The sequence below is a fragment of the Hippopotamus amphibius genome, chromosome 7, assembly GCF_030028045.1.
Source record: "Hippopotamus amphibius kiboko isolate mHipAmp2 chromosome 7, mHipAmp2.hap2, whole genome shotgun sequence".
Taxonomy (NCBI): domain Eukaryota; kingdom Metazoa; phylum Chordata; class Mammalia; order Artiodactyla; family Hippopotamidae; genus Hippopotamus; species Hippopotamus amphibius.
In genome coordinates this window covers 140,867,913-140,894,139 of record NC_080192.1, presented here as the reverse complement: position 1 = coordinate 140,894,139, position 26,227 = coordinate 140,867,913, and the positions used below count along the sequence as shown (strand labels likewise).

General features: G+C 46.4%; 1 protein-coding gene and 1 non-coding gene across 2 annotated transcripts in view; one reads left to right on the top strand and one right to left on the bottom strand.

Moving 5' to 3' along the window:
* GREB1 (growth regulating estrogen receptor binding 1) overlaps positions 1 to 26,227 on the top strand; it is an 84,079-nt gene that overhangs the window by 45,234 nt on the left and 12,618 nt on the right. The window contains exons 17-24 of the mRNA XM_057741812.1: positions 1,240 to 1,376; positions 6,814 to 7,153; positions 8,033 to 8,148; positions 9,436 to 9,635; positions 11,022 to 11,111; positions 14,044 to 14,669; positions 17,158 to 17,260; positions 19,488 to 19,646. Of these exons, the coding sequence (XP_057597795.1) occupies positions 1,240 to 1,376; positions 6,814 to 7,153; positions 8,033 to 8,148; positions 9,436 to 9,635; positions 11,022 to 11,111; positions 14,044 to 14,669; positions 17,158 to 17,260; positions 19,488 to 19,646 (1,771 nt within the window). The remainder of the gene's footprint in view (positions 1 to 1,239; positions 1,377 to 6,813; positions 7,154 to 8,032; positions 8,149 to 9,435; positions 9,636 to 11,021; positions 11,112 to 14,043; positions 14,670 to 17,157; positions 17,261 to 19,487; positions 19,647 to 26,227) is intronic.
* Positions 13,539 to 13,611, bottom strand: TRNAK-UUU (transfer RNA lysine (anticodon UUU)). Its single transcript has one exon. It is a non-coding gene; the product is annotated as a tRNA-Lys (tRNA).

Below are 26,227 nucleotides of genomic sequence, written 5' to 3'. Positions count from 1 at the left end.
CCCTCCTGCCATGCATTTGTTGGCTTCCCATCTTAGAACATGGAATGCAGGGCAGTCAGTTTGTTGTTTCTCTGGCGACTGAAGCTCTCTGAGCACCTGGTCTCCTGGTGTTGCACGTAGAGCCCTCTAGGGCTTTGGAAAGGACTCCATATGGTGGCGACTCTAAGTTTGTGTAGAAGCTCTAGAAATGTTCCTGTTTTTTCCATCCCTGCATCCTTCAGCAGCGAGGTTCAAGATCTCCTTCCTCAAACTTAACACACATCCACACATCACCTGCCATTTTCTCGTCAAAATGGAAGACAGCAGTTATTCTCGTAATTTGAGAAATCTGGCTGCTTGGATTCTACCTGATGACACAAGCAATAAGTAGACATCAAGTTTTGGACTTTTCTGGAGTGTCTCAGAATCATCCGAGGAACTTCTGAAGGTGCCAGTGCTCTGCTGCCGTCCAGCTGATTCAGAATCAGAGGAGGAAACACAGCTGTTTTTATGTAGCCCTGACCATGAGCCAGGCAGACACTAAGTGCTTTCTCATATGAATGCAGATGAGATGCAGGTGCTAGGATGATTTCTGGTTTACAAATAGGGAAAATGAGGCAGAGGGGAGAGGTTAAGCCACTTGGCTAAAGCTGTGCAGCTAGAAAGTTTTGGAGCCAAGAGATGACCCAGTCCAGCGAACTCCACAGCCCTCATGTTTAACCACTGTGCTACTTGCAGGTAAAGTTCATGCCTTTGTGATTTTAGCATCCTCCCCCAGCTTTGCTACACTTGAAGTTTGATAAGCTCTGATGTTAGTTTGGGAGGAATTTTATATCAATGTGAGTAAAATTGGTTAGATAAATGCATTCTTTCTGCTGATTTAATAGCAGCTGAATGCAAAACGGTTGACTTGCTTATTCCTAAAACCAGCTAAAATTGTTGGAAAGAAGCAGTTTTAACAAAGAAAGTTGTGTGTTTTTTAAAAAAAAAAAAGGCTGATTTTCTTCTTGGCAAAGGTGCGGGGGGGTCAATTGAACGGAAAGGTCTTGACAGATGGGGAGGTACCTGCCTTTACGCACGGAGTGCTCTGTGCTCTGGGTCTGCAGAGGAAAGACATTTATAAAATGTCATCCAGGGGACTGCAGAGTCAGCACAGTTTAGATCAAGATGCCCGTCCAGGTCAGCTGTGTGCCCAGCGTGTGACCATTTCAGTCCCCACAAATGCAATGTTTGTGTGACTGATGTGCTTCTCTGTTTTAGGGAGTGGACTTGTATCCTGAGAATAAGAAGTACTTTGGGCTATCTGAGTTCATTGAGTCTACCCTGTCAGGACACAGCCTCCCCTTGCTCAGATACGACAGCTCCTTTGAGGCCATGGTCACCGCTTTGGGAAAAAGGTACACGTCTCTCTTGAAGTTACTAAAAATGCTCATTTGTCAAGTACCAGGTGAGAAATGTGTAGCCAGGGAATTCTGGAGAGGGGGTCACCTCCCTCCCTTCCTGGGTGACTCAGTCCCTCTGTTAAAGGGACCCTGGTTTATTTCTCATCTTTCATTTTGGGCTGGTGATATCATGCAGTTGCTCCAGAAGATTTGAGAAGTGAGAATGGGTAGAAATATGCTAGAATGTGGGTTGCATGTCCAAGACCCAAGGGAGGGCAAGAAACTGGGAGGTGAGATAGCGAAAGGTGTAAAGGAAGAGAGAGTGTCGGTCAGTCGGGTCTGTATTTCCTTTGCGTATCGTCTACTGTGTGTTTATTTTGTGTTGGTCACTGTTCCAAGAGCCTTACTCTCATTATCTTATTTAGTCCTCCCAACCTTTCTGAGCCAGTTGCTATTATTATTCCCATTTTGCAAATAAACTGAGACTCAAGGAGACCCTATGACTTTCTCAGGCCACGTGTCTAGCAAGTGACAGAACTGGGTGTGCTACCTTTTTAACCCTGTCACAGCAGACCCCGGAGGTGGATAATATAATCCTCACAATGGCACAGTGAGATAGGAGACACTGTTATCCCCCATTTGGCAAAGGAAGAGACAAAGACTTGGGTTAGGTCACTTGCCTTGTCATGTGGGGGGTTTGTAGTGAAGCTAGACCAAATCCTTGTCACTTGTGTCCAAAACAGTAGGACTACTGAGCTGTATGGAGCAAGGTCTCACAACTAGTAGAGGGCTAGAGTGACCATGGGACCATACATCCTGGCTCTACTCTTTATTAATTTTAACTTAGGCAAATCATTGAACCTGCCTGAACTACTGTACCTCCATCTGTAGAACAAACCCAGTTTCCTAGTGGCTTCTTATGAGAATTTCATGAAATAATGAACACGTGTAGGGTCAGGAACTTTCCAAGGTAGTTGTGTCACTTTACATTCCTACCAGCAGTGTACCAGAGTTTCAGTTGCTCCATATCCTCACTGGCACTCGGTATGGTCAGTCTTTTTAATTTGAGCCATTCTATAACTGGTATAAAGTGGTATCTTGTAGGTTTAATTTGCTTTTCTTATGACTAATGATGTTGAGCATCTTTTCATGTCTTTATTTACTGTTTGTATATCATCTTTGGTGAAGTGTCTCTTGATAGATTATCGTTGTGAAATGATCCAAAGAATATTATTTTTTGTTCTAAAATCTACTTTGTCAGATATTAGTATAACTACTTCAGCTTTCTTTTGATTAGTGTTAGCATAGTTTATAATTTTCCAGCTTTTTACTTTTAACCTACATGTGCCTTTATTTTTAAACTTAGTTTCTTAGAAGCAGCTAATAGCTGGATCTTGCTCTTTTGTTGAATCTGACAATCTCTGCCTTTTAATGAAGATGTTTAGGTCATTTACATTTAATGTGGTAATTGATATGGTTGGGTTTAACTCTGCCATCTTGCAATTTATTTTCTATTTGTCCAATCTGTTCTATGTTCCCTTTTTCTGACTTCCTTTAGATTGAGTGTTTTTTATGATTATATTCTCCTCACCTGCCCCTCCTTTGCTTATTAGCTTTAACTCTTTGTTACATTATTTTAGAGGTTGCTTTAGTTTATAGTATATATTTTACACTCATGACAGTCTACTTTCAAGTGATATTATACCACTTCCTGTATAGGATTCCTACAATACTATGTTTCCATTTCTCCCCTCCTAGGCTTTGTGCTTTTGTTGTCATATATTTTACTTATGTATGTTATAAACTCCTCAACAAATCACTTTTGCTTTAGGCATCAATCATCTTTTAAAGATATTTAAATAATATTTTTTAAAAATGCCTTTTTTATTTATGCACATAGTTACTACTTCCACTGCTCTTCATTCCTTTGTGTAGATCCAGATTTTCGTCCGGCATCATTTTCCTTCAATCCAAAGGACTTTCTTTAACATTTCTTGGAGGGAAGGTCTGCTGGTGATGAATTCTTTCAGCTTTTTTGTGTCTTTAAAGACTAAAAGTCTTTATTTTGCCTGGGTATAAAACTTAAGTTGACTTTTTTCTTTCAAAGCATTAAAGATGTTGCTCTAAAGTTGTTGCTCTACTATCTTCTGATTCACATTGTTTCAAACCAGAAATCTGCTGCCATCTTCACCTTTGTTTTCCTTTGTGTAATGACCTCTCTTCCCCCCCACTCCCCCCTACCCCAACCCTGGCTGCTTCTAAATGTTTTAAATTTATCACTGATTTTAATCAATTTGATTAAGATATGCCCTGGTGTGGTTTTCTTCATGTTTTTTTGAGTTAATTGAATTTTCATCAAATATGAAAAAATTTTAGTCATTATTTCTTCAAAAATTTTTTCTACATCCCTCCTTTCCCCTTTTATAGTAATCCAATTGTACATATATTAGCCTACTTGAAGTTGTTCCATAGCTCTCATAGTCATTGTTTTCTGTTCCCCTCTGTTTCATTTTAGATCATTTCTATTATTATGTTTTAAAATTTACTAGTCTTTTTTTGCTGTCAGTCACATACAGTTTATTTATATTTATATTTTTATTTTTCACAAAAGCAAAATAGTCATATAACAAGGTTCCTAAGAGAAGAAGAAAGACAATTTAAGGTAGCACATGCATAAACACACACACTGATAAATTGATAATAAATTGTTACTTGTGTTTGTTTATTAATCAGGACTGTTCCTTGAAAGTGACAGAAACCCAACTTGAACTACCTTAGGAAAGGGAGAGGAATGCACTGACTCATGAAATAAAAGAAGAGGTTGAAAAATAAACCACAGATCGAGATGTAGCTGGTTTCAGAAACAACTTAAATTAGGTATTAAACACCGCCAAGACTGTGTTGTCTTGTCTTTGGTATCTTTCTCTGTGTTAGCTTTATTGTATCTCATCACACATTGGTTTCTTCTGTGTGCTGAAAACATCATCCCTGGTTGCTGCTGAACTTCATATTCTTCAGCTTCTAGAAGAGGACTGATTCTTATAAGTAGTTTGCAAAATCCCAAGAAAAGACTGATGGCCCATACTGGGTCAGGTACCCATTCCTGAACCCATCCATTGTAGCTGGTAGGGCAGGGCCAAATACCAAGATAGTAGCTCCCATGAGAATTCAGGATCCAGTTTTTTTCTATTTTAGTTTTCATCTCCAGAATTTGAGTCCTTTTTACATTTCCATTTAAAATGTTCAATTTTCCTTTATCTTCTTAAACATATGGTATATAGTTATGATAATTGTTTTAATGTTCTTCTCTACTAATACTGTCATCTGTATCATTTCTGGGTCAGTTTCTATTGGTTGATTTCCCCCCCCCCCCTCCTTATTATGGGTTGTATTTTTCTGCTTCTTTACATATCTGGTAATTTTTGAGAGGATACCAGACATTGTGTATTTTACCTCTTTGGGTGCTGGATATATTTGTATTCCTATAAATCTTCTTAAGCTTTGTCCTGAGATAAGTTACTTGGAAAAAGTTTAATTCTGTCAGGTCTTGCTTTTAAACATTGTTAGGCAGGACCAGAGCAGTTTTTGCTCTAGGAATAATTTTGTTCACCACTGAAGTGAAACCAAGTACTCTACAATATTTCATGAATTTTGATGTCTTCCACACTGGTGGTGGGAACAGGAACTATTCCAAGCCCTATGTGAGTTTGAAGTATAGTCCCCTCTAATCCTTTTGGATGGTCCTTTTCTTCACTTTGGGTAGTTTTCTCACATACATGTGCTGATCACTACTTAGCTGAGGAGTTGAGTGGGACTCACTGCGGCTCTTCTGAGTTCTCTATCTGTGTAGTTCTCTCCTCTTTGGTACTTTCCCTCATGAACGCTGGCTGCCTTGGTTTCCCTGAAATCTAAACCTTTCCACAGCTCGGGGAGATGCTAGAGCTTCTCTGGGTTCCTCCTCCTTGAGCACATCCCAGGAACTCTTTCCAGGTAAAAGCTGGAGGCGTGTCTAATTTGTTTACAATTTCTAAGGATCACTGTCTTTCATTGCCTAATGCTTAGTGTCTTGAAACACTGTTGTTTCATATATTCACCCAGATTTTCAGTTGTTTCAGATGGAAAAGTAAATCTGGTCCCTGTTACTCTCTCTTGGCCAGAAGCGGAAATCTCTGCTTGTCCTTTGAGCAGAGTTGAAAGCAGATGTCAGAGATGGGGAGAAGAGTGTGCTTCTCCCTGCGTGACATCTTGCCCTTCTTACCTGCTCAAGGTGACAAGGGGCCACCACAGCTGGGGCAGTGCTGTAGAGAGTGGAGAGAGCATTTTCCACTCTGCTCTCTTTCTTCCTAGGCACTACTGGGCCAGTGTACCAGGGGCAGGGGAAAGCAGTGCTTGGGCCACTGGTCACCTTTGTGCCAGAATCTGCAGACCCTTAATGCCTTCCCGAGACAGCATTGGTATTGGCAAGTTTGCCAGGCCAACTCTTCAGTTCATAGAAGCGATAAAGTAGTTGAGTGCTAAGGAGAAAGAATGAACAAAAGGAGAATGATGGCAGGAGAAGTATCAGAGATACTGTTGGAAGGCGAGCTGGCTGCCCTGATAGAACTCACAGTGTGACGTGGCCGTGGGAAGGTTCCTATCTCTGCAGGTCAAGAAATTACTTTATCTTTTCTCCAAAAAGCCACCGAGTCAGGGGACTCATTCCATCTAAATAAACTCCCAAGAGCATTGCATATAAACTGAACATCAATTTGTCTATTCCTGCTGAGAAACACACAGTGACCTACGGTGACTTGGGTTTTCCTGGTGGTGCTCTGGGGTCTGTTTCTGGCACATGGGTCAGAGCTGCTTTGGCCGTGCACATGGTTGTGGGAGGATTCATGGTTTGACTGCTTGTGTTTGGATTTGTAATTCATCTGTCAATTTAAAATCACATTTGGTTACGTTTCTAATAATTCACTGTACTTGAAATGAATGCTATGCCTTTAGGATGATCCTCCCAAACCTGGGCTGTGTGGTAGCTGCACTTACACTGATGGTTACTGGTGGTTCTCTTATTGCCAGTGGGAACCTGGGGCAGATTGCCTGACTCAAGGAACCATAAATGAAGCTGATGATAGGCATGTAATTTACTCATTTGTCTGGTCATTGAACAAATCTTTATTGAGCGGCTACTGTACGCCAGCAGCAACAGCAAACCTTTGCCTCCGTTTCCCAGCTAGAAATGACAAAGTGGTTTTTGACTTGACTTCTAAGGAAGACTTCAATTTCAGGTTCCAAGCAACCATATTCGAAAGGCAACACCACTTGTTTGTGATCCAGGAGTTGCCTGTGCCCGAGATGGCAGGTGTCTGGGTTACTTGTTTGCCGCGGGAAGGCCTTCCTCTCCCAGCACTCCGGGCATCCTTGGGGGTCGCAGCCCCGGGTCACGACGTGGTCTCTCTGTTCCTTGCAGGTTCCCCCGCCTGCACAGCGCGGTGATCAGGACCTTTGTTCTCGTGCAGCACTACGCGGCCGCGATGATGGCCGTGAGTGGCCTCTCGCAGATGAAGAACTACACGTCGGTGGAGACACTGGAGATCGCGCAGAACCTCATCAACTCCCCGAAGCAGTGCCCCTGTGGCCATGGGCTCATGGTCCTGCTGCGGGTGCCCTGCTCCCCACTGGCCGCCGTGGCCTACGAGCGGCTGGCCCATGTGCGGGCACGACTGGCCCTGGAGGACCACTTTGAGATCATCCTGGGCAACCCCAGCTCCGGCATCACCATCGGGAAGCACTTCTTGAAGCAGCTCAAGGTGGGACAGGAGCGGGATAGACTCCAGGGAGGGCGGTGGTGTGGGGCAGCCAGGCGAGGGGAGGGGGTGGATGGCGACGCTCCTTTATGTCCCATCCCGGACCATCCGGTCCATCAGTCCATCGTGGCCTCTGCACACCCGGCCACCCCTCCAGCCGCCCCTCTTGCCATGTCCCTACCTGCATCTTTCAGTCCAGCTGTAGCACATTACTTATAAAAGCTGTACCCCCAAAACACAATGTCTTGCTCTTTCAAACTTCTGGGCTGTAGCATGATTTTATTTCTTTCTGGGGGTTCATTTCTTCTTCTTCTTGTTTATTTAGCGAATGCCTATCAGTCTGCAGAATTCAACTCAGTGTCTTTTCTTTCAGGAAGCTGCCCTGCCCCCTGCTTACCCCCCAACCTAGGGCAGGTTCTGTTTTCTCTGCCTCCTTTCATCTGGCTCCTCCCCCAGCAGAGAAGGGCAAAGACATCCCCACACATCTTAGCCTCCCAACTAGCACAGTGCCTGGACCATAATCGCTTTTCACTAAACCTACAGGTGACGGAGGATGCAAAAGGGTTAGGGTAAGAATATTGAAAGAATAATTGGGAAGGAACTGTGAAGGCACAGCCCCACGCTGGAGAGAACATAGCACCAAATGTTAGACGGCTGAGGATATATACTTTCTTGAACAGCTGTTAAGTGCCACGCAGTGTTCTATGTGGCTGGGTGTCCAGTGGTGTAGCCGATGGTGTGCTTATTTGCTGTATAAATTTGATAAAACTCAAGCGATGCATTGCAAGGGCTTTAAATCAGCAGAAGGACATCAAGGTTCCCTGAGAGCTGGGCTAGTTGAGAAGTAAGAGGTCTTAGAGCTTTTTTTTGGATCATCTGCAGGTGTGGCAGAACATTGAGGATGCGGAGTGGAGGCCTCAGACATACTTGGAGTTGGAGGGCCTGCCTTGCATCCTAATCTTCAGTGGGATGGACCCGCATGGGGAATCCTTACCAAAGTGAGTAGGGGACAGGGAGCTGTGCTCCTGCGGGTCCTGCCCTGGCCCGCCGCTGCCGGGGGCTTTGCCAGGTCAAGCTGCCCCTGCCCGACTCTTGGTAACACATTCACATCAAAGTCATCATAGATCTGTATCTGTATGGTGTCAGTTTTCCAGCAAATGGCAGTGAAATGTGTCTGAGGACTGGGCAGCTTTTTGCAGTCCTCAGACAGGCACCCCTTGGGCTCGTGGGTGGAGGCCCTGTAGCTGACAAGGAAACCGAGGCTCATGGAGGTTAAGCCAGCGTGGTGGATGGCAGACTCCAGGACTGCCCGGCTTCTTTCCTCTGGGCCACACCACGCTTGCGCAAGGGCCACCTTGCAGTGTGTGCTCATGGGCCAGGTCAAGGTGGCTCCACGATGTTCAGCCTCGGTGTTGCCGTGTCACGTGGGTCAAGTCTCCCATTCCTCAACTCCGTGAGGACTAAGGCGGTGTCTTAATCGACCTTAAATTTGAGCAAGTGTTTACTGAGTTCCTTTTTGTATCAGGCACTGTGCTAGACTTTTAATCTAGCATTTTCCCCTTACAGTGATAGTATTACCACCCTGTTTTATAGGTGAGCCAATGAAAGGTCATTTGCCTGAGGTCACAGAGAGTAGGTTGCAGAACTTGTCTGGAATCCCCATGTGCCTCTCTCTAAGCCCTTTGGATGTTTCCCCTGCACAGCCCCAAGCCCTGCCCCGCCTGCTCTCTGTGTCCTCTTCTGCACGTACGTCATGACTTGGTGTGTCTTCCTAGGCGGACTCCCGTTTCCAGTATGGTGATGACTTGGTCATTGTCCTCTCCCTTGTGTGAGGCATAGTCCTGGACACATTTTAAATGTTGATGGAGTAATCAGGTGTCCACTTATTACATCTATTCCTCACACAGTGCACTTAGGTGGTTATTAATATTCATTCCCATCTTTTAGGTGAAAACAAATCTGAGCCTCTGGGAAGTTGCCCAGTTTGTTGAAGCCTCTGTTGCTGGGAAGTGGCAGGGCTGAGGTTCAAGATTCATTTTTGTCTCACCTGAAAGTCAGTGTCCTTTCGATTCCAGGCAGCACTGGGCTAAATCCACAGCAGGTGCCCCCAGTGACGTACCATCAAATGGACTTTGTCGCTCAGGGCTCACGGGGATGCTCTTTGCTTTTCCATCTGCACCCGTCCTGGGGGACCTAGTGAGGAAGGCAAGGGTCTGGTCCCACCACGGAGCAGTGCCTCCTTTGTAGAAAGCACTTGATAGATCCCTTCTTCCGTCTCCTCCCAGGTCTCTGCGGTACTGTGACCTGCGGCTCATAAACTCCTCCTGCCTGGTGAGGACTGCGTTGGAGCAGGAGCTGGGCCTGGCCGCGTATTTTGTGAGCAGCGAGGCTCCCCTGGAGAAGGGGGCCCGGAGCGAGGCCTTGGAGAGCGACGCAGAAAAGCTGAGCAGCACGGACAACGAGGACGAGGAGCCGGTGACGGAAGGTGGGGAGGCCAGTCTGGACACCTGTCCCCAAGCAGCACGGCCCCGGCCTGTGCGCTGGCCCGCAGCTCTTGAGGAGCGCCATCTCGATACGTCTTTGGGGGAAATCCCCAAAGTGAATTCAGATTTTGCTTTTCTCCTCTCATTTTTGGTGATGTGAGAAAATGGAAATCCCAACAGGTTCTTTGTAGCTCTAGAATTCTTAAAGAGTGGGAAGAAAAATGCAAATTTCCTAGGCTTTAAGTTCACACCTTGCTTGAATTGCTGGTGGAATTACTGCCCGGTTTAAGATTCATTTGCTTGTTTCTTCTGTGTGAATTAACAGGATGTGTCCATTATTGAGACTTAGGAAAACAGATCAGTTTCATTTGCAGGCATCAAAATTCAACACCATGTTTTTAAATAGGACACATAAATCAGAGCAGTGCAAAGCATTTGGCTGTAGTCAATAGGATAGTGACAGAAAATAAAAAGCTGCTACTACAAATGTGCAAAGAGTTCATGGGGTATGATGTAGCAGAGGGAGAGATGGAAGGAGAGCCGAAAGACCAGGATGTCTCTTCCCCCTCCGTCTCTGGCTGTGTGGCTTTGGGCAGGTCACGACACCTCTCCCAGCCTCAAGGTGGCTCATCTGTATAATGGGGTGGAAAGACCTGCCTGGTGCTGTAGGAACCGTTCACAGACGTGAGTGGGACCCTGACATGAAATTGCCCGTGGGGTGAATCCACACTCCTGGCATCTCCCGACCCACCTCTGTCCTTTTTCCACTTGCTTATCTCGACTTCTGGCCCCAACACTGCACCCTGGCTCATGGCCACACTTATCTCGTGGCTGTGCCCTGCTCTGTCGCCTCTGGGCCACACAGGTGCTCTCGCTCGAGTTCCCTCTGCTCCATGCTTCGCCTGGAAACCCCTGCTGGCTCTTCAGAACAGGAGTCAAGGTCACCTCTCCCAGGACATTTCCCCACTCTTGCTTCCCTGTGCTGGGCGGGCGCCTGGCCCCTGGGCTCCCAGGTCCTCCCTCTCTGCCCTCCTCGTTCCGTCCTGTAGCCGCAACCCCTAGGTAGGATCCCCACTGACCCGCCAATGCCTTGCTGGCCTGCACTGCCTCGTACACCTGTCTCCTCAATGCTCCCTTAGAGGAGAATGCCTGGGAACATGGATGGAGGGTTGGGTAGATGGATAGATGGGTGGATAGATGGATAGACGGGTGGATAGATGGATAGACGGGTGGGTGAGCAGATAGATGGATGGCTGAAAGGATGGATGGATGGATGGATGGATGATGGGAGATGATATGTGTGAATGCATTTTGTAAACTGTGAAGTGCTGGGGCAGTGTACAGGACTGTGATTACGAGGCCTCTTCAGTGTGTGTGTTTTGAAACAGGCTCCACCTCGGAGAAGAGGAGCCCTGTGAAGAGAGAACGATCCCACTCCCATGACTCCGTGTCTTCATCCCTCTCCTCTAAGGCATCCAGTAAGTCTCCAAGGGTTAAAGGTCCCACAATTGGACCATTTTCATTTTTTGAGATTTCAGAGACTGAAAAGAGATTATTTTCAACTAGAACTGGAGAGAGAAGGGATCTATGAAGAACTGGCCTTTCTAGAGAGTACACGTCTTTCTGGACTTGGGGGGAGAGATGTCTAGGAATGTGAGGGGTTTGGGCAGTGGCTCCTGTCCCTGGAGGAGGTCGTGGCCTGAGCTGGGCGGCATCAGAGGGCCATCCCTTCATGCTCTGCAGGCAGCTGTTGGTTTGGGGAATCAGGGGAGAGGAACTGCATGAGTGTTCTTGTCGAGTCTGAGGGTGGAGAGGAGCAGACACAGAAGACTTCACTGGGGGAGAAGCAACAAAGTGTAGCAAGTGTCACTGACCCCTGGGCCCGGCCCGCACTTTGGTGGAGGGAGCGGGGAATGTGGATGAAGTGCTCCACTTCTCCGCCCTAAGGGGTGCCTCGGCCCCGGGAGCAGTCAGGACGGACGCACGTGAGGCTCTATCTCATGTCTTCCCACGGAGGCATTTATGGAGAACCTACTCTATCTGGTCTGCTCTCAAGGAAACCATCATTCCTTGGGACCAGGCTTTGTTGCCATAGGGGCTGCTGTATTTTTTCTGCACACATATTCACACACATGAGATGTTTGTGGTTACGCATATGAGGAAGTAATTAATTTTGTCTCAGGTGGAGCAGATTTAGGGCTAAGGGGCAGTCCCTGCAGGTTTCAGAGAGCAGCTGGCCTTTGGGCCTTGCAGGAGAAGGCTTTCCAGGTGCAGGGGAAGGTATTCCAGGTAGAGGAGACGTCACAGGTAGAGGAGGCTTGGGGCGTGAGGGTGCATGTGGTACTTGGACACAGAGAGTGGTCCCGGGGCTACAGCTCGGGGTCAGGGCGTGGCTGCAAAGGTCAGAGCACCCAGGGGTTTGGCCTGGGGTCTTCTTTGGTGTCCTCTCTCCGTCCCCCTCCTCACCAGCCCATGGATAGCAGTAGGCCAGGTGGCGGTGGGGGAGGGGGGTGCGTCTCCCTCACAGGTGTGCACAGAGGGAGTCAAACGCGGCCTCCTCACATGAGCCTGGTCTCTGTGACAGAAGGGAGGTCTGACTCATGGTCACAGTCAGAAAAGCCAAATGCTGCAGCTTCTTGTCCTTCTGCCCCAAACATAGAGGGAGCCCAGGGCACCAGGGAGGCCCCTGAGGAATGGATGATCTGTGCCATTAGAACAGAGAGGTGCCGTGCTTTGTTCTTCCCTGATCCTGGGCTGACAGCTTTCTAGAAAATTCTGGGACATGCTGGTCTGGTCTGTGCAGTGTCTTCAGGCGGAGTAGAATATCCAGGCTGCCAGCCTCTCCCTCTGGTGGGGTGGGTTTTTAAAATTCCTCAGAAGGTCCTGGGATCTTAGGGGTCTCTGATGAGATGCATCTTGTGGCCTTGGGTGTAACCCCCACATTTCAGGAGGCCTGAGGAGACGAGACTTGGCCACGGGAGTGAGGCCTGGGGGGTGAGGGGTGTCACACGAGTCAGCCCGGGTGGAGCTGGGTCGCTCTTTTATAGACTGGCAGTCCCCCTGGATTCAGCCAGGGCAGAACAGCTGAGGTCTGGGAGTGGTTGGAGAAAAACACCCATGTGGGCCTCTGTCCTCCGGGTCCTGCCCGTCTGGGCCTCACAGCCTAGGATGTGGGTGAGGACGCTGTGGTCCCCATGGTCTGCTTTTGGAAGCTCATGCCCCTTTCATGTCCTTTGTGCCCACCTGTCCCTCCTTCCCCCAGGCCAGATGCCCGGGTCCTCATAGGCTCCCCGACCCTGGTCCTCAGCTCCTCTGTTGCCTCTGAGCTGGTCACCTCAGGCGCCTTGCCCAGGGAAGAGGCATTTCAGCAGGAGTCAGGCCTTCAGCCGAGGGCGACAGGCCAGTGCTGCGTTTCCTCCGTCCACGCGCAGCCCATAACTGAGTGGGATCCAGGCTGCAGGGCTGAGTCCGAGCCTTGCTGGGGAGCTGGCATCGAGAGGGGAGGTTGCCTGGGCGGCGTGGTGAGCGGCCTGCAGGCTGGACCGAGCGTCGTGGGGCAGGGTGGAGGGAGGCCTCTCCAAGGAGGGTGGCAAAGGGGTATCAGCCTGCCTGGGAAGCAGCCTCCCTCATCGCCCGGAAAAGCAGAGCTAAGATAGAGATGTGGTTCCCGTGGAGCCTGAGGTCTGCGGCAATGCTCGGACCTGGCACACAGGCCCCAGGCAGATGTGGCTGGATTGACCGAAAAGACAGGGACCAGAGCGCTGCTCCTGGGTGTGCAGGGAGCCACACTCACCTTTTAATATGGTCCACGTGGGGGAGAGAGCAAAAGAAACCCCGCTGCTATGCATGCTGCATTTTCTATCTTGAGTTCTTCTGTTTTGTGTTATTGATTTTTTAATTTCTGGTGCCTGGACAGGGACTTGAACCCTGGGCCCTCAGATTAAAAGTCTAATGCTCTACCAGCTGAGCTACCCAGGCACTCTTGAATTCTTCCAAAAGCTAAGTGATTGTAGCATTCGAGTCATGCCTTTTCAGTCCTGTGAGTTTTGCTGCCAGTTTGAACCAGAAGCCCCGCGGTGCTGTGCAGAGGGGAGCTTTGAGCTCCAGGACCCACCTGCACAGAAGCAGGAGTGTAGGCGGGCGGGGGGCTGAAGGTGAGGGTTCTGGAACAGATCGGGCGGGGGGTGCAGAAGAGAGGCCTTTGAGGGGTGCGTGGGGCCAGGGGAGCAGTGCCGGCTCTCTGCCCACAGTGCCTCTTGGCTTCGTCGGAAGGGCAGAGGAGTCTATATTTGACCAGAGGTGGAATTACATTGCCGGAACGTCCCAGTCGCTGCGGGTAGAGGGAGTTAGCGCTGCAGAAGGGGGAGCCGCAGGGCCGGGGCCCTGACTGATGGGACCGTCTCTCCCCAGGCTCAGCGCTGTGCGGGGAGACCTCAGCTCAGGCTCAGCCCGCGGGGCCCTCGCAGGGGGACCGGGCCCGACCGCCGCAGCCCTGCGGCCCCGCGGAGGAGGGCAGGGCCCCCGGAGAGAGACAGAGGCTCCGGGCGGGCCGGGGGCCGCCGTCGGTCATCAGCGGGCACAGCCCCGGGCTGGCACCCCAGCCGGACCCCGGCCTCAAGACCGGCCAGCGGAGCGTCCAGGCGTCGGTGCCCGCGTCGTCCTCCTCGGGCTCGTCCTCCACGTCCGCGATGCCCACCGCCGCCGGCCCGCTCGTCCTGCAGGCCGCGCAGTGCTCCGTGACCAAGGCCTGCCGCCAGCCGCCCGTGGTCTTCCTGCCCAAGCTGGTGTACGACATGGTCACGTCCACCGACAGCAGCGGCCTGCCCAAGGCCGCCTCGCTCCTGCCCTCGCCCTCGGTCATGTGGGCCAGCTCCTTCCGGCCCCTGCTCAGCAAGACCATGACGTCCACGGAGCAGTCGCTGTACTACCGGCAGTGGACGGTGCCCCGGCCCAGCCACATGGACTACGGCAACCGCGCCGAGGGCCGCGTGGACGGCTTCCACCCCCGCCGGCTGCTGCTCAGCGGGCCCCCCCAGGTGGGTGCCGCCCTGTGCGCCCGGGCCCCGCGGGGGCCCGTGATCGCGCCTGCAGGCAGGTTTGGGGCTGACTGCATCCCTTATTCACAGCTGCCGTTCCCAGGGCAGCATCTCTGAGGGCCCTGAGTGGGCGAGTGGACAGACCCACCTGCGGCCCACACTGGGTGACCTCCATCCTCTGATCCCAGTTTCTTCCTTTGCGTGATGTGGGGGTAGAGGGATTCTCTGCAGGCGCTTCTTGCTCCTTTAGACGACGATTCTGCGTTTTCCACCTTATTCTGTTTGGTCCTCATGGCCAGTCTGTGCGGTTCCCTTCCACTCTGACAATGGAAGCCAACCCCTGTTTCCGCCCTGCAAGATTTCGGTGAAACAGAACAGGGAGGCGAGAATCCTGTCAACATCCCCCAGCTCATTGTGTTTTTCTGACAACAAAAGACCGTTTCACCTGTCAACATGCCAGGAACCTGGGGGATGTGAATGTCAGGTGTAGGCATGTGAGGAGGACGCATGAGGTTGGCTTGGGGTCTCGGGAAGGGGCTCGGCCAGACAGGGCAGGGGTGGAGGGCGGGCCCTGCAGTGGGATTGGATTCGGACTAAAACATCACCTGACGCCCTGGGCTGGTTCCAGCCTTTCCTGTGCCTCAGTGTCCTCATCTGAGAAGGAGGAGGATGATAGCAGCTCTCTGTCAAAAACGGGAGCGTTAAATGAGAGAATAATTGTAGGGTACCTGGAACATGACCTGACCCCTGGAGAGTAGTGTTATTTCCACCATCATCACCACTGTCCCAATTCAAGGCGTGTTTCCTTTCTCTGTCCGCATGTTCATTCCCTTGCCAGGTACCTACACAAACCCACAAAAATGTGTGGCAGAAGGCTCACTTTTGTATTGTTTACAGTAGTCAAAAAATAGACTGGAAACAACTTAAGTTCCGTGGGTCAAGTTTGGTTGAATACATTTGGGCACAAGGATATCATGCAATTCAGCCACAGAAAGTTTGAACTAGTCAATAGACCTTTATATACTGACATTGAAATTTCTCTAAGATATTTGCATTTTAAAGATCAAGTTGCAGAATAATATATACATAGTGTCATATCAATTACAAAGAAAAAAATCAGTGTGTGTATGTGTCTGCAAGTGTGAAAATATTTAAAATCCCTGACAGGAGAGCTATGGGGAGGGGACTGGAATTTGTGACCATTCTACTTTATTATTGATCTGTATTTCTTGAACTTTTAAATGAGCATATAGTACTTTTGTACTTAAAAAAATAGGAGAAAATAAAATGTTTTTTAAAAAGGAATCCTGGTTTCTCCATACCCTCACGTTACTGAATGTTATCAATCTTTAAATGTTTCACCCTTTTTGTAGGGGAGAAATAGTATATTTCTAGTGTAATAGTAAGAGTGAAAATATTTTAATATATTGATTGGTCATTGGTACTTCTTTTACAGTGACTTTCTGGTTTTGTTTCTCTTATTTATTTTTCCTTTAGTCTATTTGACTTTTTTTCTTTTGCTTTGTTCTTTAGATTATAAATGTTAATCTTTTGTCAATCATATGTATTGCAAATATTTTCTCTAAAGCTTCCCCCGGTTGTGTTTCATATTTTCTTTTTAAACATTAGTTATCTCTGGGACTTCCCTGGCAGTCCAGTGGTGAAGACTCCGTGCTTCCACTGCAGGAGGTGCGGGTTTGATCCCTGGTCAGGGAACGAAGATCCCACGTACCGAGTGGCATGGCCAAAAAAAAAAAAAAAGTTATTTGCATTCATCAGCATTTGTCGAATACTTGCTATCACCCAGGCATTGAGTGAAGAACTTGGAAAGCACGTTCTTAGGGTACCAGGGCGGAGGAAGGGGAGGCTAGCCCACAGGTACCCATGTAACCACTTATGACCTCAGTGAACTAAGACCAATAGTATACTGGCCTGGTGCTGGGCTTGAGGGGGCAGGGGACTCTAATACAAGAAGAAAGAGAAGGAAGAAGAGAAAAATCATTTCATTTCTTTTCCTGGCCTTAGGAGGAGAGAAATGCGGTACCAACATTTTATGTCTCGCACAATGAATTTTGTCATCTTACTACAGATATATCGATTCATCTAAGATAGCAATTTGTAATTATGCAAGACTCTTTTAAGACATTATTAAAACGCCAGTTCATTTTTTTTTAAGTAACCTTTGTTCAGTTTGCGGTGGAGTCCTATTTCTAACAGCTTAAACAATGTGACCAGTTAAAATCTAGAAAGACATTTGCAATGATTTGTGAGCAAGTGGGTCTCCTGCCCACGGGAGTTCATCTGTCCTCCTGCCGTGCTTCTTCAGGACACATTTTCCCTCAGATGTCTTTGCATCCCCCCAGCCCTTGTTTTAATTAGGCGAGATGGTTCAAAGAGGTGGCGGAGCAGAGGCATGTCAGGTGCCCAGCCAGCGCCTGCTCGTAGGCAGGGCATACTGAGGCTGGCTCCCGTTTCGCTGTCTCTACAGATCGGGAAGACAGGCGCCTACCTGCAGTTCCTCAGCATTTTGTCCAGAATGCTCATTCGGCTGACGGAAGTGGATGTTTACGACGAAGAAGAGATCAATATCAGTGAGTTATCTGTTCACGATGCTTGGAATCATCTTTAGTCGGTTTCTCAAGTAACTTTGGTTGTGTCTTTTACTTTCAAGATGGAATTCTCAGATGAATGATAGGACTCCTCCCAGGGACCTGGTAGGGCTGTTTTTATCTTTCCCTTGTAGTCATTTTGCTCAGCCCTAGAAGAGTGCCTGGGAGACCTTTTGGGGGATAAAATTACGATATTAAAAATAACTGCCATTTACTGAGCACCTTCTAAATGTGCACCCCTGTGCTAGATACTTTATGGAAATCACCGCATTTCATTTCCTACGCCACACCAAGAGATGGATACTGTTATTCCATTTTCCTGGTAAATAACATGTTCAGGGGCCCAGCTGGGAGGGGGCAGAGCTGGAACCAAGCTAGATTTGGTGGCTGCCTCTAGAAAGCAGGGCTGTCCATCAGGGGAGGGTGGCCTCTCAGGCCGCTGAGCACATAGGTCAACATCTTGGGGCAAAGTGGAAGTACATCCTATGCAGGAATAGCCTTTCCTCCTCATCCACAGAACAGGATGTACCCTGAGTAAGGTAAGACTCTCTTTGAACAGCTGTTTCACGCTTATGGTAGAACACCTCCTCCATCTCCTCTGACAACGCCCCTCCAGTGGTTCTGAAACTTGGTCTGGTAAATGAATCTGTTGCTTTGGGAATGAAGATTTGTCTAAGGAGTCCTGTGTTGTAGAGAAGGGGCCCCGGTAAACTGCACTGGCATCTAATGGCACTTCTGTTATGTGCATTTGAGATGTGCAGCTGGGTGTACATTGTGAAATCGTCACCACGATCACGCTGATGGACGTGTTCATCACCTCACACAGTTCACCGTGCTTAGCCGCATTATCCACAGCAGCCAAGATATAGAAACAGCCGTGTGTTGTCCACGGATGGATAAATGCCCGTCAGCAGTTGAGTGGATGAAGAAGGTGGGGTGTATAATGGGGTGTATACAGGCAGTGTATTCAGCCTCGACAAAGAAGGAAATCCTACCTTTTGCACACGTGGAACTGTTTTAGTTGCTCATGACTGTGTTTGAGTTTTGACTTAGAGAAAATTTAAAACCGAGGATGCCCATCCAGCTCTCAGTCTTTCCTTTGAAGGAGAAGGGAAGGAGGCTCTTCAAGTAAACTCTGAGTTTTCCACGTTTCCCCACAGTTCAGGACCGTATTTCAGATGAAAGCCAACAGGTCTGCTGAGTTTCTGTCTCTTCGTTTTCCTGGATATGCCAGTGATAATGACAGGATTTGAACCCAGTTTGTTAAGCGTCAAAGACTTATATTTTCAAATATTCTCTTATTTTCTTCGGTTTCTCTTTGGAAAAATGTGCGTAATTCCAGTTTTATGGGATGTCGTGAAGATTAAAGGATGTTACACGTATGAAGCACTGAGCACCTATTAGAAACATAGTAAACATTCTCTCCCTCTTATTTTTTCTCTTTCTCATGGACGTGTACTCTGCCCATATATACAATATAGTAGGATAGATACAGATATATAGATATAGTGATATGTATCAATATCATATATAACATATGTATCATATGTTACATAAAATCAATATGTTACATAATTTTGAGTTGGACCAACTAGATTTTTTTACCTTTTTGCCAACAAGCATTTAGCGACATGGTAGACTACACTAAGTTATAATGTAACCTGATACACGGCAAATGTGAAAATGTGGATTGGGCCGTGAGTGGTGTTGGCATTCAGAAGGGAGAAACCAGAGGGCCTGAGCATTTAGAAGAGGCTTTCTAGAGGTGTAATGGTAGGACTTGGGCCTTCCTGGCTGGGTAGCATTTAGATCTAAGAGCAGGAGAGAGAACTACATTAGGTTCTGCCAGTGGTGGGAACCAGTGTTGTATATTTGGGGGACAGTGCTGGGGAGAAGCACAGAGCACAGGGGTAGGTATATTGGGAGGAGTGAAAGTTAGTGTAAATTAGAAGAGCAAACCCATCCCATAGGAGACACAGAATAAGGCTCTTCCTCTGCATAGAGGTAGATCCGAATGCACCTTCCTGCTGGAATTAGAATAATCCCGAAAATGGGACGGGTGCTGGAGTATTTGCAATCCAGTGGAGTTCCCCTGGTAACCGTAGACACAATATCAATTCCACCCCAACCATCATCCTCGTGCACATTTGACATAAATCCTTCTCCCTTCCTGTTTTCTCACATATTTGTGTTTCCACCACTCCTGCAGACCTCAGAGAAGAATCAGATTGGCATTACCTCCAGCTCAGTGACCCCTGGCCGGACCTGGAGCTGTTCAAGAAGTTGCCTTTTGACTACATTATTCATGACCCGAAGTATGAGGATGCCAGTCTGATCTGTTCACACCGTCAGAGTATAAAGAGTGAAGGTCAGATGTTTAAATCTCTTGTTCCCACCTTCTTCCCGAGTACGTGGGAATAGCCTCTTAAAGGGATGAGCTGAGTTGTGTTAGTGATGGACTTATCTGGTGGTGGTGAGTGAACCGGCGGTGCCTGGTGAGAACAGAGGTCGCCACCTCACTGGACAGGAAGGGCTCTTCACGGGCCCCACGAGGGAAGACTCGCTGCTTGGCTGGTGCTGAGCAATGGCGAGGACGCTTCGGATGGTTTGTCACGGTCAGAACATCCTGAAGGTTCTGGTTAATAGAGGAGAAGGACGTGTGTTTCTCTATGAATTTGGATTGTAACAAAAATGCATCTATTTCCCTTTCTGCCCTTGGCCTCTCATTTTCTTGCTGTTCTTCGGGGACCACCGACTTTCACAGTGTTAGGATCCTGCTGGGTTTCAGGGTCACCGGCAGCAAACATCAGACGTGAGTGGCCAGTGTGATTATAAGCACTGACCAGGGAAGTTCGATGAATGCAACATGAGTGGAAGATACTCACCCATCTCCTTGTTGAACCAGTCGTTTTATCTTCAGTGTTCTCAGAGCACATCCCTTTCACTGAAGGCTCCTTCACGTAGTAGACCTTTTCAGATGGAGGTTGACTGTTAAAACCCTAGTTTTACTAAGTCATTTGAAAGCCTGGAGGTGATTCGTATGCTTTATAATATTTGCCTTGCCACATAGCAAGTCCTTGAATATGTTTACAAAACATATGTAGGTACATCAGTCAGGTGCCATGTGAACATGGCCTTTACTTTATCCCACTGAGACTCTGTCCTTTCTGACCTGCTGAGTCACCTCGGGGCAGACAGGTGAGAGGCGATCACCGTGTTTCCCTGTGAGGAGGCAGGGGAGAGAACATTGGCTGTGCCTCCTGCCGCTCTTTTTTTTTTTTTTTTAAATATTTATTTATTTATTTATTTATTTATTTTTTGGGGGGGTACACCAGGTTCAATCATCCGTTTTTATACACATATCCCCATCTTCCCTCCCTTCCTTGACGCCCCCCCCAAGCCCCCCCCACCCTCCCCGCCCCAGTCCTCAAAGGCATCTTCCATCCTCGAGTTGGACTCCCTTTGTTATACAACTTCCCACTGACTATTTTACAGTTGGTAGTATATATATGTCTGTGTTACTCTCTCGTTTCGTCTCAGTTTCCCCTTCACCCCCCGCCCCCTCCCATACCTCGAGTTCTCCAGTCCATTCTCTGTATCTGCATCCTTGTTCTGGTCACTGAGTCCAACAGTACCATTTTTAGATTCCGTATATGTGAGTTAGCATACAGTATTTGTCCTTCTCTTTCTGACTTACTTCACTCTGTATGACAGACTGTAGTTCTATCCACCTCATTACATATAGCTCCATCTCATCCCTTTTTATAGCTGAGTAATATTCCATGGTATATATATGCCACATCTTCTGTATCCATTCATTTGTTGATGGGCATTTAGGTTGCTTCCATGTCCTGGCTATTGTAAATAGTGCTGCAATAAACATTATGGTACAAGTTTCTTTTGGGATTATGGTTTTCTTTGGGTATATGCCCAGTAGTGGGATTACTGGATCATATGGTAGTTCTATTTGTAGTTTTTTAAGGAACCTCCAAATTGTTTTCCATAGTGGCTGTACCAATTTACAGTCCCACCAACAGTGCAGGAGAGTTCCTTTTTCTCCACACCCTCTCCAACATTTGTTGTTTCCAGACTTTGTGATGATGGCCATTCTGACTGGTGTGAGGTGATACCTCATTGTGGCTTTGACTTGCATTTCTCTGATGCTGAGTGATGTTGAGCATCTTTTCATGTGTTTGTTGGCCATCTGTATGTCTTCTTTGGAGAAATGTCTATTTAGGTCTTCTGCCCATTTGTGGATTGGGTTATTTGCTTTTTTGGTATGAAGCTGCATGAGCTGCTTGTATATTTTGGAGGTTAATCCTTTGTCCGTTGTTTCATAGGCAATTATTTTTTCCCACTCTGAGGGTTGCCTTTTAGTCTTGTTTATGGTTTCTTTTGCTGTGCAAAAGCTTTTAAGTTTCATGAGGTCCCATTCATTTATTCTTGATTTTATTTCCATGATTCTAGGAGGTGGGTCAAAAAGGATGGCGCTTTGATGGATGTCATAGAGTGTTCTGCCTATGTTTTCCTCTAGGAGTTTGATAGTGTCTGGCCTTACATGTAGGTCTTTAATCCATTTGGAGTTTACTTTTGTGTATGGTGTTAGGAAGTGTTCTAATTTCATTCTTTTGCATGTTGCTGCCCAGTTCTCCCAGCACCACTTATGGAAGAGGCTGTCTTTTTTCCATTGTATATTCTTGCCTCCTTTGTCAAAGATAAGGTGCCCATATGTGTTTGGGCTTACTTCTGAGCTCTCTATTCTATTCCATTGATCTTCCTTTCTATTTTTGTGCCAGTACCATACTGTCTTGATCACTATGGCCTTGTAGTATAGTTTGAAGTCAGGAAGCCTGATTCCACCAACTCCATTTTTCCTTCTCAAGATTGCTTTGGCTATTCGGGGTCTTTTGCATTTCCATACAAATCGTAAGATTTCTTGCTCTAGTTCTGTGAAAAATGCCATTGGTAATTTGATCGGGATTGCATTGAATCTGTAAATTGCTTTGGGTAGTACAGACATTTTCACGATGTTGATTCTTCCAATCCAGGAACATGGTATGTCCCTCCATCTGTTTGTGTCATCTTTGATTTCTTTCATCAATGTCTTAAAGTTTTCTGCATACAGATCTTTTGCCTCCTTAGGCAGGTTTATTCCTAGGTATTTTATTCTTTTGGTTGCAATGGTGAATGGGAGAGTTTCCTTAATTTCTCTTTCTGCTCTTCCGTTGTTCGTGTATAGGAATGCAAGAGATTTCTGTGCATTAATTTTGTATCCTGCTACTTTACTAAACTCATCAATGAGTGCTAGCAGTTTTCTGGTAGAGTCTTTAGGGTTTTCTATATATAATATCATGTCATCTGCAAAGAGGGACAATTTTACTTCTTCTTTTCCAATTTGGATTCCTTTAATTTCTTTTTCTTCTCTGATTGCTGTGGCTAACACTTCCAAAACTATGTTGAATAACAGTGGTGAGAGTGGACACCCTTGTCTTGTTCCTGTTTTTAGGGGGAATTCTTCCAGTTTTTCTCCATTGAGAACAATGTTGGCTTTTGGTTTGTCATATATGGCTTTTATTATGTTGAGGTAATTTCCTTCTATGCCCATTTTCTGGAGAGCTTTTATCATAAATGGATGTTGAACTTTGTCAAAAGCTTTTACTGCATCTATTGAGATGATCATATGGTTTTTATCCTTCAATTTGTTGATATGATGTATCACATTGATTGATTTGCGTATATTGAAGAATCCTTGCATCCCAGGGATAAACCCCACTTGATCATGGTGTATGATTTTTTTAATGCGCTGTTGCAGTCTGTTAGCTAGTATTTTGTTGAGGATTTTTGCATCTATATTCATCAGTGATATTGGTCTATAGTTTTCTTTTTTTGTGACATCTTTGCCTGGTTTTGGTATCAGGGTGATGGTAGCCTCGTAGAATGAGTTTGGGAGTGCTCCACCTTCTGCAATATTTTGGAAGAGTTTGAGAAGGATAGGTGTTAACTCTTCTCGAAATGTTTGATAGAATTCGCCTGTGAACCCATCTGGTCCTGGGCTTTTGTGTGTTGGGAGATTTTTAATCACTGCCTCAATTTCTGTACTTGTGATTGGTCTGTTCATGGTTTCTATTTCTTCCTGGTTCAGTCTTGGAAGATTGTATTTTTCTAAGAATGTATCCATTTCTTCCAGGTTATCCAATTGATTGGCATATAGTTGCTTGTAGTAGTCTCTCATGATCTTTTGTATTTCTGAGGTGTCCGTTGTGACTTCTCCTTTTTCATTTCTAATTCTGTTGATTTGCATCTTCTCCCTTTTTTTCTTGATGAGTCTGGCTAATGGTTTATCAATTTTGTTAATCTTCTCAAAGAACCAGCTTTTAGTTTCATTTATTTTTCTTATGGTTTCTTTCCTTTCTTTTTCATTTATTTCTGCTCTGATCTTTATGATTTCTTTTCTTCTGCTCACTTTAGGGTTTCTTTGTTCTTCTTTCTCTAGTTGTTTTAGGTGTAAGGTTAGGTTGTTTATTCGATCATTTTCTTGTTTCTTAAGGTAGGACTGTATTGCTATAAACTTCCCCCTTAGAACTGCTTTTGCTGCATCCCATAGGTTTTGGGTTGTTGTGTTTTCGTTGTCATTTGTTTCTAGATATTTTTTGATTTCCTCTTTGATTTCTGTAGTGATTCCTTGGTTGTTTAAGAGTGAATTGTTTAGCCTCCATGTGTTTGTCTTTTTTGCAGCTTTTTTCCTGTAATTGATATCTAGTCTCATGGCGTTGTGGTCTGAGAAGATGCTTGATATGATTTCAATTTTCTTGAATTTGCTGAGGTTTGATTTGTGACCCAAGATGTGATCTATCCTGGAAAATGTTCCGTGTGCACTTGAGAAGAACGTGTATTCTGTTGTTTTTGGATGGAATGTCCTATAAATATCAATTAAGTCGAGATGGTCTAATGTGTCATTTAAAGCTTGTGTGTCTTTATTTATTTTCTGTTTGGATGATCTGTCCATTGATGTAAGTGGGGTGTTCAAGTCTCCCACTATTATTGTGTTCCTGTCGATGTCCCCTTTTATAGCTGTTAGCATTTGCCTTATGTATTGAGGTGCTCCTATATTGGGGGCATAGATATTTACCATTGTGATATGTTCTTCTTGGATGGATCCCTTGATCATTATGTAGTGTCCTTCCTTGTCTCTTTTAATAGTCTTTACTTTCAAGTCTAATTTGTCTGATATGAGTATTGCTACTCCAGCTTTCTTTTGACTTCCATTTGCATGGAATATCTTTTTCCATCCCTTCACTTTCAGTCTATATGTATCCCTTGGTCTGAAGTGGGTTTCTTGTAGGCAGCATATAGAAGGGTCTTGTTTTTGTATCCATTCAGCCAGTCTGTGTCTTTTGGTTGGAGCATTTAATCCATTTACATTTAAGGTGATTATTGACATGTGTGTTCCAATTACCATTTTCTTAATTGTTTTGAGTTTGTATTTGTAGGTGTTTTCCTTTTCTTGTGTTTCCTACTTAGAGAAGTTCCTTTAGCACTTGTTGTAAGGCTGGTTTGGTGGTGCTGAATTCTCTTAACTTTTGTTTGTCTGGAAAGCTTTTGATTTCTCCCTCAAATCTGAATGAGATTCTTGCTGGGTAGAGTATTCTTGGCTGTAGGTTTCTCTCTTTCAGGACTTTCATGATATCCTGCCATTCCCTTCTGGCCTGCAGAGTTTCTGTGGAAAGGTCAGCTGTTATCCTGATGGGTTTTCCCTTATATGTTGTTTGTTGCTTTTCTCTTGCTGCTTTTAATATTTTTTCTTTGTGTTTAGTTGTCGTTAGTTTGATTAATATGTGTCTCGGTGTATTTCTCCTTGGGTTTATTCTGTATGGGACTCTCTGTGCTTCTTGGACTTGGTTAATTATTTCCTTTCCCATGTTGGGGAAGTTTTCCACTAGAACCTCTTCAAAGATTTTCTCAGACCCTTTCTTGTTTTCTTCTTCTTCTGGGATGCCTATAATTCGAATGTTGGTACGCTTAATGTTATCAGTGAGGTCTCTGAGACTGTCTTCTAATCTTTTTATTATTTTTTCTTTTTCCTGCTCTGTGGCAGTTATTTCCCCCATTCTATCTTCCAACTCACTTATTCGTTCTTCTGCCTCAGTCATTCTGCTGGTTATAGCATCTAGAGTATTTTTAATTTCAGTTATTTTGTTATCCATTGCTGTTTGTTTTTCTGAGTTCTTATGAACTGTTTCTTGTACTTTCTCTATTTTGTTATCGAGATTTTGTATCATTTTTACTATCATTACTCTAAATTCCTTTTCAGGCATTTTTCCTATTTCCTCCTCATTTATTTGGTCTTGTGGGTTTTTTTCTTGCTCCTTTGCCTGCATGGTGTTTCTTTGTTTCCTCATGGTTGTCCAAACTTTTGGGGTTGCTTGTCCTTGGGTTTTTTTGCGTTATTCTGTGACCAGCAGAGGTTCCTTTATTGTTCGTCTGTAAGCGTCGGTGTGTGGGGAGGGAGAGGGTACAACAGTGGCTCCTTCTCCTGGGAGGGAGTGAGCAGTGGCACACTGATGTCTCAGTCAGGCTTGGAGGTGCCTGTTGCAGAGGGCGCCAGTGGCTCAGGCGTAAACAGAAAGTCTTAGAGTTGGGCCTCTCTCGGGGTTTTTTTCTTTTCTTTTTTTCTTTTTTTTTCTCTCGGCAGCCTCCCTGCTGCTGGCGTTGCAAGGGGTTTTAATCTAGCCCCACCCGAGTGCCTGAGGGTACTTGTTATCCCTGAGCGCCTTAGGTGGCCCGCAGGGCGTCTCTCCACTGCCTGTTGCAGAGGCGCGGAAAGAGAGAGAGAGGCTATGCGCGTGGCTCCTCCCAGCCGCCAGTGAGCCTGCAGCCTCCAGCCGCCATCATGGCCGGGCAGCTCTCAGGAACGGGCACTCCTCTCCGCGGGCCTCCTCCCTCCTGTCC